This window comes from Anomaloglossus baeobatrachus, chromosome 2 (genome assembly GCF_048569485.1).
Source record: "Anomaloglossus baeobatrachus isolate aAnoBae1 chromosome 2, aAnoBae1.hap1, whole genome shotgun sequence".
NCBI lineage: Eukaryota > Metazoa > Chordata > Amphibia > Anura > Aromobatidae > Anomaloglossus > Anomaloglossus baeobatrachus.
The window spans coordinates 95,830-109,849 of NC_134354.1; the positions used below are offsets into that span (position 1 = coordinate 95,830).

At 42.1% G+C, this 14,020-nt stretch overlaps 1 protein-coding gene across 5 annotated transcripts in view; it reads left to right on the forward strand.

The window, feature by feature from the left end:
- LOC142290796 (uncharacterized) overlaps positions 1 to 13,816 on the forward strand; it is an 80,836-nt gene extending 67,020 nt beyond the window's left edge. For 2 of the 5 annotated variants that reach the window (XM_075334797.1, XM_075334796.1), the window contains exon 6: positions 7,395 to 8,359. In XM_075334797.1, the coding sequence (XP_075190912.1) occupies positions 7,395 to 8,176 (782 nt within the window). In that variant the 3' untranslated portion in view covers positions 8,177 to 8,359. Of the gene's footprint in view, positions 1 to 7,394; positions 8,360 to 11,492 lie in introns of those variants that run through there. The other 3 variants (XM_075334799.1, XM_075334800.1, XM_075334798.1) reach the window with 3 other exon arrangements.
- Positions 13,817 to 14,020: the final 204 nt, after the last annotated feature.

The window sequence follows — 14,020 nt, forward strand, 5'->3', positions numbered from 1 at the left end:
AGCAATGATCGGACGGACGTGGAAGCAGAAGCGCTGGGAGGCAGAGTCTGCAGGACGCGTCACGGGGCCTGTAAGTATTATCAGAATGTTTTTTAATAACGTGGGGTGTTTTTTTTGTTTTTTTTACAGCCCCTGGACCTGAACTGTAACACGAACGTCCCAGAAAGCTTGTGTTTAGGGTCGTGTGCACGAACACCATGTGTTCGATCCGGACCCTGAACCTTACAGTTTGGGTTTGCCCATCCCTAATTACGGGCTCACCATGGGCTGGATTCATTAGACAGTTGGTCGTCGTGAGCCGCACAGAATGGAGGTAGTGTAGCTAGACAACCGAACAATGGACCTGTACAGCAGGATATAATGGATCAGCAGACCTGGAAGTACTACATACCGCGGCTGAGTGTCTGGACATTACCTGGATGCAGGAGTGTGGATAGCACACAGGAGCGGCTATGCAGGGCAGACAGAATGGGTCATGTGGATAGACTCCAGGATCCTGCATTGTAGCGATGTGCACTGAATACTCGGACATTACCTGGATGCAGGAGTGCGGATAGCACACAGGAGCAGCTATGCAGGGCAGACAGAATGGGACATGTGGATAGACTCCAGGATCCTGCATTGTAGCGATGTGCACTGCATACTCGGACATTACCTGGATGCAGGAGTGCGGCTAGCACACAGGAGCGGCTATGCAGGGCAGACAGAATGGGACATGAGGATAGACTCCAGGATCCTGCATTGTAGTGATGTGCCCTGAATACTCAGACATTACCTGGATGCAGGAGTGCGGCTAGCACACAGGAGCGGCTATGCAGGGCAGACAGAATGGGACATGTGGATAGACTCCAGGATCGTGCATTGTAGTGTTGTGCACTGAATACTCGGACATTACCTGGATGCAGGAGTGCAGATAGCACACAGGAGCGGCTATGCAGGGCAGACAGAATGGGACATGAGGATAGACTCCAGGATCCTGCATTGTAGTGATGTGCACTGAATACTCGGAGGGCATGTAGCTGCCGGAACCAGCCTTAGGAGGCCCTTTATGATTGTATCACTCGATCGTAGTACCATAGTATCCTGATGCAGAGTAGCATAGAGCAGAAGGGTTAGCAAAAAGTAGAGTCCATTGCCAGAGACGCAGGACAAGTAACAGGATACTGAAGGCAATTTATCCATACATTTCCTATAGGAATAGTGCTGAACCGGCACAATACAGAGGTCTAATATTAAGAGCTTATTTTCACCATCCTGACAGAGACCCATTTTTTTCAAAGCCACTTCCAGTCTCAGAGATTTTGAGACTGTTGTTTTATAACACATTTTAATGTGTTTTTTTTTTTTAACTGGACTCTTACCGGGTTATTAATTACAGTGTCTTATTACTGTATGTTAAGATTGTATCACTTAATATTGAGTAGAATTAAGTATGCTAACATACAGTATGAGCCCATACACACAGCCGCCTATATACACCATAAGCCCTCACATAGCTTACTACTTATAGGATGTGCCCTCATACATAGCCCCCTACACACACAGCCCCCCATATACACCATGAGTCCTCACATAGCTTACTACTTATAGGATGTGCCCTCACACATAGCCCCCTACACACACAGCCCCCCATATACACCGAGTCCTCACATAGCTTACTACTTATAGGATGTGCCCTCACACATAGCCCCCCATATACATCATGAGTCCTCACACAGCCCCCTTATGTACAGTATGAGCCCTCAAATCACTCCCTACAAATAGTATGAGCCCACAAAAAGCTCCTTATATACAGTATAAGTCTCCCACATAGCCTCCTATACACAATTTGAGCCCCCACATAGCCTTTCTATATACAGTGTGAGCCCCCATATAGTCTTCTAGATATCGTATGCGCCCCCACATAGCCCATCTATATACAGGATAAGCACCATATAGCCTACTATATATAATGAGAGCTCCCAAATAGCCTTGCATATATCATGTTAGACCCCACATAGCCTTGTGTATATCGTATGAGACCCTGTGGTGCCTTGTATATATCGTACGAGTCCGCACATAACCTTCTATATATCGTATGAAACCCCACATAACCTTCTATATATCGTATGAGACCCCACCTAGCCTTATATATCGTATGTGCCCACACATAGCCTCCTATATATCGTATGAGCCCGCACATAACCTCCTATATCTAATATATAAAGCTGAATGTGTGTATGTCCGGGATTGGCATCTGCACCGTCGCAGCTACAGCCACAAAATTTTGCATACTCACACGTCTGAGTTTGAGGGGAAATTTTAACCCCGCGCTTTACAGTTATTCGCGAAAAAACCTGCCTCTATTAAAGCGAATGGAGCTGGGAGCCACAGCGCAGCCAGAACTTCAGAAGAATGCGCAGCCACGCCCTTATATGGAATGTTGGCGTGTCACAATGCAGCCAGGGAAAGAGACAGACAGGGAAAGAGGCAGACACAAAGAGACAGACTGACAGGGAAAGAGACAGACAGGGAAAGAGAGAGACAGGTTAAGAGACAGACACAGACAGGTAAAGAGAGACACAGACACAGGGAAACAGACAGACAGGGAAAGAGAGGGAAATAGACAGACAGGGTAAGAGACAGACAAAGAGACAGACACAGGGAAAGAAACAGAGGGAAAGAGACAGACAGGGAAAGAGAGGGACAAAGACAGACAGGGAAAGAAACAGACAGCGAAAGTGACAGAGATAGACAGACAGGGAAAGAGATTGAGACAGACAGAGAAAGAGACAGAGACAGTCAGGGACAGACAGGGAAAGAGACAGACAGAAAAGAGAGAGGGAGACAGAGATATACACAGAGGGGGAGACAGACAGAGAATGGGAGAGAAACAGAGAGACAGTTACTATCCCGGGCAGCAGATATTGTGTGCAGAATACATTTTTGTTAATACATTCTAGTTTGTTAACAGTTATTAACCCGGGCGAAGCCAGGTAGTACAGCTAGTACATTATAATCCCGCACATAGCTTCCTATATATCGTATGAACCCGCACACACATTGCCTAACCCTGCATTGAATTCAATAACTTCACCTGAGGTGAGGTCACGGAGTTCAAGGAGTTCATCTCAGGTCAGTTCACCTGAGGTCATAGCTGGAGTACCGTGGGAATCTCCAGTGGTGACCTCAGGTGAACTCAGTGATGACATCGCTAACAGCTGCTCATTCATGGTGTTCGGCAGCTCACAGTGAGGGTCACATTTTCTGATGTGATTGCGCACTGCAACCTCAGATGTAGCAGAGTCGGGATCATTGTTTGACCTTGAGTGGATTTCGTCAGACCTGCAGGGGTGTTTTGGGGGTTAATAAATTGCAGAAAGAGGGTGGTTTGTTTTAAATGTGTTTGTGTTCATTTCTTTTTACTTACAGGGTTAGTAATGGGGGGTCTCATAGAGCAATCGACATTACTAACCTCGGGCTTGATGACAGCTGTGATTATTTGACAAATCACCATGGTCATTAACCCCTTATGTTACCCCAATTGCCACTGCTTCAAGGCAAAGTAGTTGAGACTGGGAAAATGGCAGAATTTTTTGCATCTAATGCATGTGACAATTCTGGGGCGGCTGCAGCCTGCTATTTTTAGTGTGATTGGGGCCAATACCAATGGTTCAGCGCATATATATATATATATATATATATATATATATATATATATAATGGGGAACTCTACGTCTATTTTATTTTTTCCTTTAATTTATTTATTTTTCCACTCCAAAACCAATCACAGAAAGTGTCTGAGGGTGGACAGGGGAGGCAGTGAATATGCATGACAGGTAATTATCAGACCGGGATGCAGTGTGACAGCCATGCAGGATACTTTCAGTATAACTGTCCTGCTTTAATCTCTATTTTGCTGCCTTTTAATTTTTACCCAGGTGGCCAAACCCGAACAATATCACCAACTTCCCTGAGAAGTCCATGTTCGGGGTTCACGCACTGACACTAGGTGTCTGGTACAGACCCTGAACTTTACAGTTTGAGTTTGCCCACCACTAGTTAGGACTATTCTCAACTCCCATTTGTCCTCACTGTTTGAGGTTAAATATCGCTCATTCATTTTCTGAGGGTCTGTGTAACCATAAATACAGCACTTCATAGAAATGTCTTTCGTCATAAAGACATTTCTGCAATATTTTAATAGATACTGGTTCTTTGATGTCTAATAAATCAGAAAATAGAAAATCTGTAATATAAAGTTACAGAACTTCTCATTATACGAGAATGAAATGGTGACTGTAGAGCAATGAACACAAAATCTCTCGTTTTTTATTCTCCTTCCAGGAGCGTTGTCGTTATTTACTTGTGAAATGTATGATGCTCTTTCACTACTTAATATGTCGGAGGCTTTATTTCTACTTTTTGGGTTGAGGGGACATGGTACAAATTGCTAGCGTAAATATGAGTATTTTTTTTCCTTAGAAAAAATTTTGCATTCAAAATTGACCGAGTTTTTTTATTAAAATAAAATGTAACATATATCAATTAGTAAATTTGACTAATGTGAACATCTGAAAAAGGGAGAGAAGGCTCCATGGTGGCCATACCTGGTCATCTACAGCCAAAGCATCAGTGATGGAGACATCTAAATACATCTTATGTACAAAGCAGTAGGTCCGTGTGGACAGGACATCTACTGTGATCTGTGGTGAAGGCCCCCTGCATCAGAATCACTGGAAAAGCTAGATCCCTGTTATTAGAAAGCTCACTGAAAAGGAGATACGATTTAACTTATATTAGGCAATATATTAACATAACCCGAAAACACCTACAATTAGTGCACTAAAGTACATCAACCCTGATTAGGTAATATTTCGCTCAGGAGATGACATATCTACATAAACGTTTACTCTCCATATATTATTCCTCGTAGTTTCTGTGCATGAAAGGTCCAACTCTCATTACAAGGTCCCCATCTGTGTGTTTCATCGTCCCAGCAGTGGACGACTCCTCGAGAGACATTCATCTGTAATGCCCTATTCTAATATATAAGGCTTTCATACATCCCTTACAGTATTAGTCTATGATAAACTATCCCTAAACCATCTATGGTGAACGTATGTGCTGGCTCCAGCCTTGAAGCTCCTTAGCTATAATAATGCAAAATGTGAGTATAAGGGTATCTCCCAATCACTCCAATGTACTGAAATAAGATGCTTCTGCTGGAGTGATTTATAGATCAGTCGGTGTTCCTCCCGCGTCTTACCTGTATGGAAAGCAGGATCACACATTATTCTAGCGCTTTATTGGTTTTTATGATGCCTTCTTTAAATGCTATTCTGCAGATTTGTCACCCACTAATTCGTGTCATGTGGCACCTATAAGTGTGCTCGAATTATCCTCTCTGGCTTTAGTCCAGTCAATCCACGCATTGTCCCTCACACTAGAAGACGTTGCACATATGCACTGGCCCTTATGGCCATCATTTAGTACCACTGGCTGACATTGAGGGTCCATCGATCTTCTTGCTTCATATCCCTCATTGTTAATATCTTTACATTGAGTATAGCCTTACGTCCACTCTCATCAGCATGTTCCGACATGATCATTTGCCTGCCAGTTGGCCGTCACACCCCATTGAAGGTGCGTCCCCCCTGCATTATGTGATCCTTTTCCAACATCCAAAAACTTCATAAAATTCCTTTAAAACTCAGAAAAAATAAATCCTCCAAAGGTGTGAATGAAAGCAATTACCTGTAATCCAGATGGCAGCATTACATGAAATTGTTTTTCACACCTTTTTTATGGATTTATTTTTTGTGATTCAATGATTTTTAAATAAAAGAAATTTTATTAGGTTTTACAGCATCCAAAAACTTATTTATTCTCACATTAACCATTGTTAGCTCCAACAAATTCGGTTGCAGCCTTTTTCGTGGCCGGGTGAGCTGACTAGCTGCTCCTTTTTTTTTTCTGTGAATAGTTCTATATGAGGCTGTGAAGTTTAATAGAGATCCGTAGGCTGACCAGACATCACAGTCCATACTGGGACCATAATTGTCACAAGGGTGAGACTGGTCTTATGGTCTGTAAATTGAAGGGGCATCTAATGCTTTGCTACTTACGTCATTTTCAAGAGCATAAAGCTCCTGAATTACATACATTTATATTACATGAGAAATGTCATTCCCACACAGGAGCTCGTCTTCTAGCAATAGGGTCCTATGGATCAGCTGTAAGATTCCTATGTACTGTGGGTGCGCTCATTACACAATAACGGGCTGTGATTATGGGACTGCTGGTCATACAGTCTTCTGCCCGCTATATAGCATGGGTGTAAGGGGGGCCTGTAGCATGCAATGGTTGTAACACTGGCCCAGTATCCATAACTGGGACCCTGCAGTAGACCGCAGTCGGTGAGTCGGCCTACGGACAGTCTATTTCCTCCCTCTTCCTGTGCACTTCTGTTGGATGACATGTATAATATTAGCTGTACACACCATTGTGATTGGGGAAAAAAGCCCCATAATAAGGAATAACAAAGATTTCTTCTGTGATATTGAGAACATTGTCTAGCACCCGAGAAAAGAATAACTAGGTTTTTCACCCCTATGTAATGGGCTGATCTATTAGCCCAGCCTTAAGGGTAATTTACACACTGCGACATCGCTAGCGATCTCGTTAGCGATGTGAAATTCTAGATCGCAAGTGCGATCTTTCAAGATCGCACATGCGTAAAATGACCTATGTGCGATCTCGAAAGATCGCACTTGCGATCTAGAATTTCACATCGCTAACGAGATCGCTAGCGATGTCGCATTGTGTAAAGTACCCTTTATACCATCAATCTGGCTCTACCCAATGACTTCCTTCAGCTGAAATGACCTGCATTCACTGAAACCGCATCAGTCTGGCGGGAGGGGACAAACCACCGGCATTCGGGACTCCAGGAGATTTATTTTTTTTATATTCTCCATTTTTCAGATCAGGAAGAAATTTTAATGTTAAGTATAGCTGGTATTTGTTTTCTATGAATAGGGTAAAGTGTCCAGATCCCAGGACTTGCTGCTCGCATCCTCGGATATCAAAGATGCTTGTCCTAATGTGATACCAAAGATGCTTGTCCTAATGTTGTTATTTGCTGCAGCAATAATTGAAGTCCTAGTACAGTCATTATCCTCTCCTTATGCGGCCCTTGCTTAGCAAGTACAAACACATTAATAAGTTTTTGTTTAGATCATACCCACAATGTTCCATCAGCCGCCACACTCAGGATTGTAATACAGAGGGTGATAGTTGCTGTTCTCCATCCCTCCTGCAATTGACCCTTGCTGCTCCTATACTTTACACCTATATTTTTTATGAATTAAAGGAACTTCAGTTCTTTATTTTTTATTTTCTCTGTGTTTCAGTAGAAAACATGCCAATTATTCATATCAAGCAGGAAGGTTGCTTCTCTGACCTTCAAGCACAAACTAGGGCTGTGGACTCTGCTGAGAATCTGTGTGGACAGCAGACAGTCAAAGAAGAAGAAGCACGCGAGTTAGATAACCGGACTTTCCAGATGGCCCATGGGAGCGTCAATACTAAACATACTATAAGGACTGAAAACTTCAGTGAACACGTCAAGATTCTGCTCAGCAAATCTGTGAAGAAACGCTCAACAAATAAGCGTTTCCAATGTCTGAGGTGTGAGAAAAGCTTCCACTGCAGATCCCACCTCATTATGCATCAGCGAGTGCATACTCGAGAGAGACCCTATGTGTGTGAGTGTGGGAAAACCTTCACTCAGAGTTCAAGCCTGTTTAGACATCAGAGAGCCCATCGAGGGGAGAGGCCTTATGTTTGTACTGACTGTGGGAAAACATTCACCCAAAGTTCTTACCTTCTCATTCACCAAAGAACCCATACAGGAGAAAGACCCTACGCCTGTGGATATTGTGGCAAATGTTTTCGTGTGAACTCCACACTTGTCAGACATCAGAGGGTTCACATGGGTGAAAAGCCATATGTATGTAATAAATGTGGTAAGAGTTTTAGCCAGAGCTCATATCTGTACATCCATCAGAAGACGCACACTGAAGAAAGGCCCTATACCTGTAATCGGTGTGGGAAAAGTTTCAAAGTCAATTCCTCTTTACTCCGACATCGTAGACTTCATGTAGAAGAAGGCAGTGAGTTCCCACACAGCTGACAAGTGTGCCGCCCTCTGGTACTAATCACTACTACTTAATATTAACACAGTAAATAATGTATTTCTGATGCTGATGAAAACATTAAATCATTTATAAAATGTAAATGTCATTTGTAAAAAAATAGAAAACATTTAAGGCAAGAAATATTTTATGTGTTTTGTATTAAAATTTTGAAAAAATGGCGACTTCTCCATATTGTGTCGTCAGTTTTTGTATGTTAAATGTAGTTTACTGAAATCTGTACTTACAAGGTTCCCTGTAGTGGTGGGTGAAGGATACGGGTTATTTGGTCACAAGTTCCTGCTGTTGTTTTTATTCTGGAGGCTGGAAAAGTCCTATGCTAGCGATGACTACATGGACTTTAGTCTAATTGAGCATTAAGCGTTATCGGAGTCTTGGTGCTGGTTGATAGTCTTGCACAGGCCAAACTATTTAGCCTGTACACATTTAACCTGGGTGCCCGTGAAAGGTTTTTAGTGTTTGCTTAGTATCATATTTTATATATTCAAGTAACCTATAGCCCACATGTATCAGCCAACAAAACAGAACATCATCTCAAGATCCAGAGAAGTATCTGGAAGTTCAAAGTAAAGAGAATGCCCTGAACTGCGACTGTGGAGAAGAAACCTTCTCTAAACCTTCATCCTTTGCTTAGAATTTAGTTTGCCCTATTAATAGTAACATACCATGCCTTTTTTTCACTTCTTACACTTTCTGACTCCACCATGTCTGATTGCTGACCTGGTCCTCAATCCTTACTTACAACCTGTACTAGAAAACAGAGACCAGCGTGAATAACTCCAATCTAGGATATTGCGGCTGGAATTTGTACAAGACACCGCATGTTTTTATCTCTTTTGCCTGTTGTCTTTTCTATATTTCAGTGAAAACAATCCCCTTTTCCAATCATGCAGGAATGAGTTCTGCAACTACATAAATGTTCTGTGGCAGCTGATGTCAATGCAGATAATCCAGAGTCCCCAAATTTCTGGTGGATGATGATCAGTAAACCTCATACAAATGACTGAAAATGACCTAATGCTACAGAGAAAGCCATGTCTGAGATGTGAAAAGAACTCTAAGAGGAATAGGGGATGTGGAAAGACCTTCCCTCAGGCCCTACAGCCGGTTTGCATACTCGAGGGCTCATCGAGGGGAGAGGCATTAATGTGGGAAAGCATTCACCCATAGTTCTATAGTTATATATATATAGTCATTTATCAGAGCCCATGTAGGACAGAGATGCTATGCTCGTGGCTAATGTGGCAAGTGTATCTGTGTGAATACGCTTGTCAGTTATCACACGGTTAACATAAAGAGCCCAACATCCAATATAAGAAGCAAATGTGATCGTTTCAGGCAAAGTTCATATATGTACCATGCACAGCAGATTTACGCCAAATAACTGCTTTTAGGCCATGTTTCAATGACGAGGATTTAGTGAGTTTTTGTGACTGCAGAATTTCTGCACCTATTCATTAAATTGGGTTACTTGTGTTTTTTAATACATTCTTTTGACATTTTTTAATGCTGTGGTTTTATCTCTTTTTTGTATATGTCATGTTTTAAATAAAGCTGCTTCTGTTTTTTTGTTAATTCCTAGTATTTGGCTTTGACAATTTTATTAGTGCAGTTGTGCTGATTACATGCAGAATTTGCTAATGCAGTTCAATGGTTAAAATCTGCACATAAAACTCAGCACATTCACAAGGTAAATTGACATATTGCAGCTATAAATCATGCAGCGCTGGTCAGTTTGTGCTCAGTAAACATAAAGCGCAATGGGCAGGAGATTTCTGTAAATCCCAGTCAGTCTGTTGGAACTTTAAAGGGAACCTGTCAGGTGCTATATGCAACCAAGACCACAACAGTTCTGGGTGCATATTCCTTACCCCTGCCTAATTGTCCCTGTAGCTAGTAGCATGTATAAAAATATCTTTAGAAAAAGTATTTCTAAAGATCTTATATGATATGCTAATGAGCATAGGGACTAGTCGCAGGGGTGTTATTTCCCCCCTAGTCCGTAGCACGCCTCTGTGAGCGTGCTAACATGCCATTCAGTGCCCAGCGGCGGTGGCGCGCATACCTGTGTCAGTTGTCAGAACCTCAGACGCTGGGTTTAGGGTCAGTGCACATGATCAGAAGTCCCGGCACTTCCAGTCATGCGCACGACACCTCTCTGAAGTTGGGACGCGTACACCTGACTTCATGGTGTGCATGACCGGACTGCAGGGGCATCTGATCATGCGCACTGACCCTAAACCCGGTGTCTGAGGTGGTGAAACAGGGCATTGGGCATTGAATAGCATATTAGCACGCCCACAGTGTCATGCTAAGAGGGTGGACTAGTCGGAGGAAATAACGCCATTGTGACTAGTCCCTGCGCTCATTAGCATATCATAAATGATTTTTAGAAACACTAAAGTATTTTTTCATTGTTTTTTAAGCCATGCAAGCAAAATTATTGCAACTCTTGTTCAAAGATGAAATAAACTCCTCAGGTCATCTAGGAGCAGCCTAGTATTCAATTATTTTGCTATAAAGAAAACTTATCATTTCCAGAGAGTTTATCACCGACATTTTTTTTCTGTAAACTGCTCTATATTCTGCAGTTTGTCCATTGTGTTTTTCTAATTTCACTAATCTTCATGTTTCCAACTCTGTGAATTAAAATGAAGAATGTGTTTTTTCCCTCATAAAGCCTGTGAAACCTGTACAGTGTTGTGACAAAGCTGCAATATGAGGCACAAGCTATGGACAGAAGATGCACTGTTTCTTCGGGCGCAGTCAGACGGCCATATAACTCGACTATGATGGCACCACAATAAGACGGGCCAGCAGCTTTCCTGACCGAGCATGACAGCTGTATAGAAATGTTATCATGCTCGGGTCATAAGAGCTGCCGGCCATAATACAGCCATCTGACTGTGCCCTTAAAGAGAGAGGCCACATTCAGCCCCCTCACACTTGCATGTAAAAGATTTTTTTATAGTAGCTGTTAATTAATCTCATGTTAGTTTGGAAACATATTGATTTACCCCGTGTGGTGCCCGAGTCCCAACTGTTTAACCTGAGCAATGGGAGTAATATCTCATTTAGAACGGGCAACTAATTTCTGTACTAACATGTTGGAGATGATAGTAGTTATTGTCGTCATTTGGGCTTGTTTCGTCTGAATTTTCCAGGCTTAAGGAGATGTAATGGAACCTGAGAAGTCTTAGCGTAACCTTCACATAATAATATATAATCTACATATTGTTCTAATTTAAAGTAGTAAGTACATTTATTTTTTTTTTATGATTTTCTGTATTTCAGTAGAAAACATGTCCATTATTCAGATCAAGCAGGAACCATCTACCATTATCGTCCCACCGCAAACCAGTACTGAGAATATGGCTGTAATATCCAAGCCTACTTGTGGAGAAGAAGCACTGCAGGTCTTGTGCAGAAAGCATGTAAAGGCACCAAAGTCGTCAAATAGCAACAGAACATACAAAATCAGAAAGCAATGTGATGTGACAAAGGACTATATATCTACCCAAGACACTGCAACCAGTGCGCAGAATGTAAAAACACCACACTCTGTGACCATCACCAAATCATATTGGGGCACGTATGAAACTAGTTCTTCAGCCAAGAAGCCGTTTCAGTGTCTGAGATGTGAGAAGAGCTTTAACTGCAGATCCCACCTCATTATGCACCATAGAGTGCATACTCGCGAGAGGCCCTACGTGTGTGAGTGTGGGAAGGCCTTCACTCAGAGCTCAAATCTATTTAGACATCAGAGAGGCCATCGGCATCATAGACTTCAGCCACAGGAGCAGAACTATTTGTGCCCTCAGTGTCAGAAAGAGTTTCCTGACATTTCTAGACTTGTTGCTCATCAAAAGACTCATTACAGTGCAAAAGAAGAGATTGAAAGTGTTGTAGCGACTTGTGATTCCTAGATGACATATGAGTGAAAGCAAGTGTTAGAGAATGGCTGCCTGGCTTGCTTTTTTAATATCTGTAGAAGACTAATAACCTGTAACAAATGCTGTATTCACATCATTTTGTGCTGAATGGAATTTTGCCTTCTAGATATATATTTCTATTAAATGCATTTTGGACCATGATGACGTAAACTATAAGAACTGTCATTCAGGTATTTGTCCATCTCCGGATTCTGCATATTATTATAACTGCACGAGAAGTGATAAAGCTACGGACATCCAGCAATGAATATGTGACATGATAATGTACCTTAGTAACCCTGTAGTCACTGGAAACTTAGAGGGGTTTTCCCACAAACAAAGTTATTTTGAAGTTGATTTTAATCAATAGATCTTCGAGCGATAATAATTCATACAATTGGTTTTGTTTAAGAAAAAATGTTCCTGTGGTCAGATAATTCTATAAGTGCGCCCCTGCTATGTAACGTACTGTATAATGGTCGTGTCTGACCATACAGGACATGGTCTGATCATACCACATCTGCCGAGGAGGAAGAAAGAGAGAGTAAACAGCATGGGATTGGATCTGATTCCTTTTTTTTTCTTTTTTTTTTTGTTTACAGTAAAGTATTTTCCTGCCTGAAATACTTTACCTCATAGAATAATTTTCAATCCCAAACAGTGATGTCTATACACTTCATTACTTCCTCAACCGGCCCAAGAGATGGGGTATGATCAGACCGTCTCCCTGTACGGTCAGACACAGCCATTACACAGCACATAGCAGGTGCACATATATAAGATCATCTCAGCACAGGAACTTTTTTTTTTTAAATACATCCAATTGTATAAATTATTATTTTAAAATGTATTAAAATCAACTTTAAAATGAACACTGTTCTTGGGAAAACCCCTTTAAGGTTGCCACACATCTTGCCTTCAGATTTTCGCAGGACCAAATGACAGTCTGAGCATAGAAGTGCCATACGTCTCCACTGAAGACAGATGTAAGATGAAAGAAAGGTCAAAGGGATTTCAAATGCCTCTAGTCTCTCACAGGAGAGAACTGTCACTGAAGGTGTCTAGTGGCCACTGCCTCCCCTCTCCCCATTCTTCCTCCAGTTACATGAAGTTTGCCAGTGCCATATGATGAAATACAGCATGATATTCCCACCTCCAGCCTTCACTGTTGGTATGGTGTTAAAGGCCTCTAAATATGCTGTGTATTATGGCATCCAAAGAGTTACATTTTGATCTTATCTGTCCAAACTGTATTCTCCAACTATTTCACAGGCTCGTCTAAATGTTGTTGAGGAAACTTTAAACGTGCATGAACCTACGTTTTGTTCCGCAATGAAGTCTTGCGTGGTCAGCGTGCATACAGGCCAGAGGGGGAGTGCATCCAGGCCATGGAGGTAGGAGCGCATACAGGCTGTAAAAAGAAAAGAAAGGACTCTGTCTTTACTAAGAGTGGCAATAAAACTGCTCTGTGCAAAAGGCTAAATTGTGTATGTGGAAGGGGGAAAAAGGGCGGGAAACTTGTACTTATTCCTCTCTTCCTGCACAAAGGATCTAGTCCCAATATCACAGATATCCTGGATATATTCCCAAGAGTAGAATTCCTCTGTTACTATTATTGCTTTGTGCTACTTTGTCTTATCTACCTGGTGTATCCCAAACACGCACAGACTCAAGACACTTTGTTGTAATAATAAAATATAACAAGTTTATTATTTACTAACAAGACTGCGCTTAATAAACAATATAACTAGCACATGTAAAAGTGTGCCGCCCCCGTGCCAGGAGCCTGTGCTGCTCGGATCCGGATCTACGATGCGGCTCGAGGGGTTCTCCGGACTCGGGGGTCGCGTGGACACTCCGAATAAAGGGGGACGTATTTATGCGGGGTTG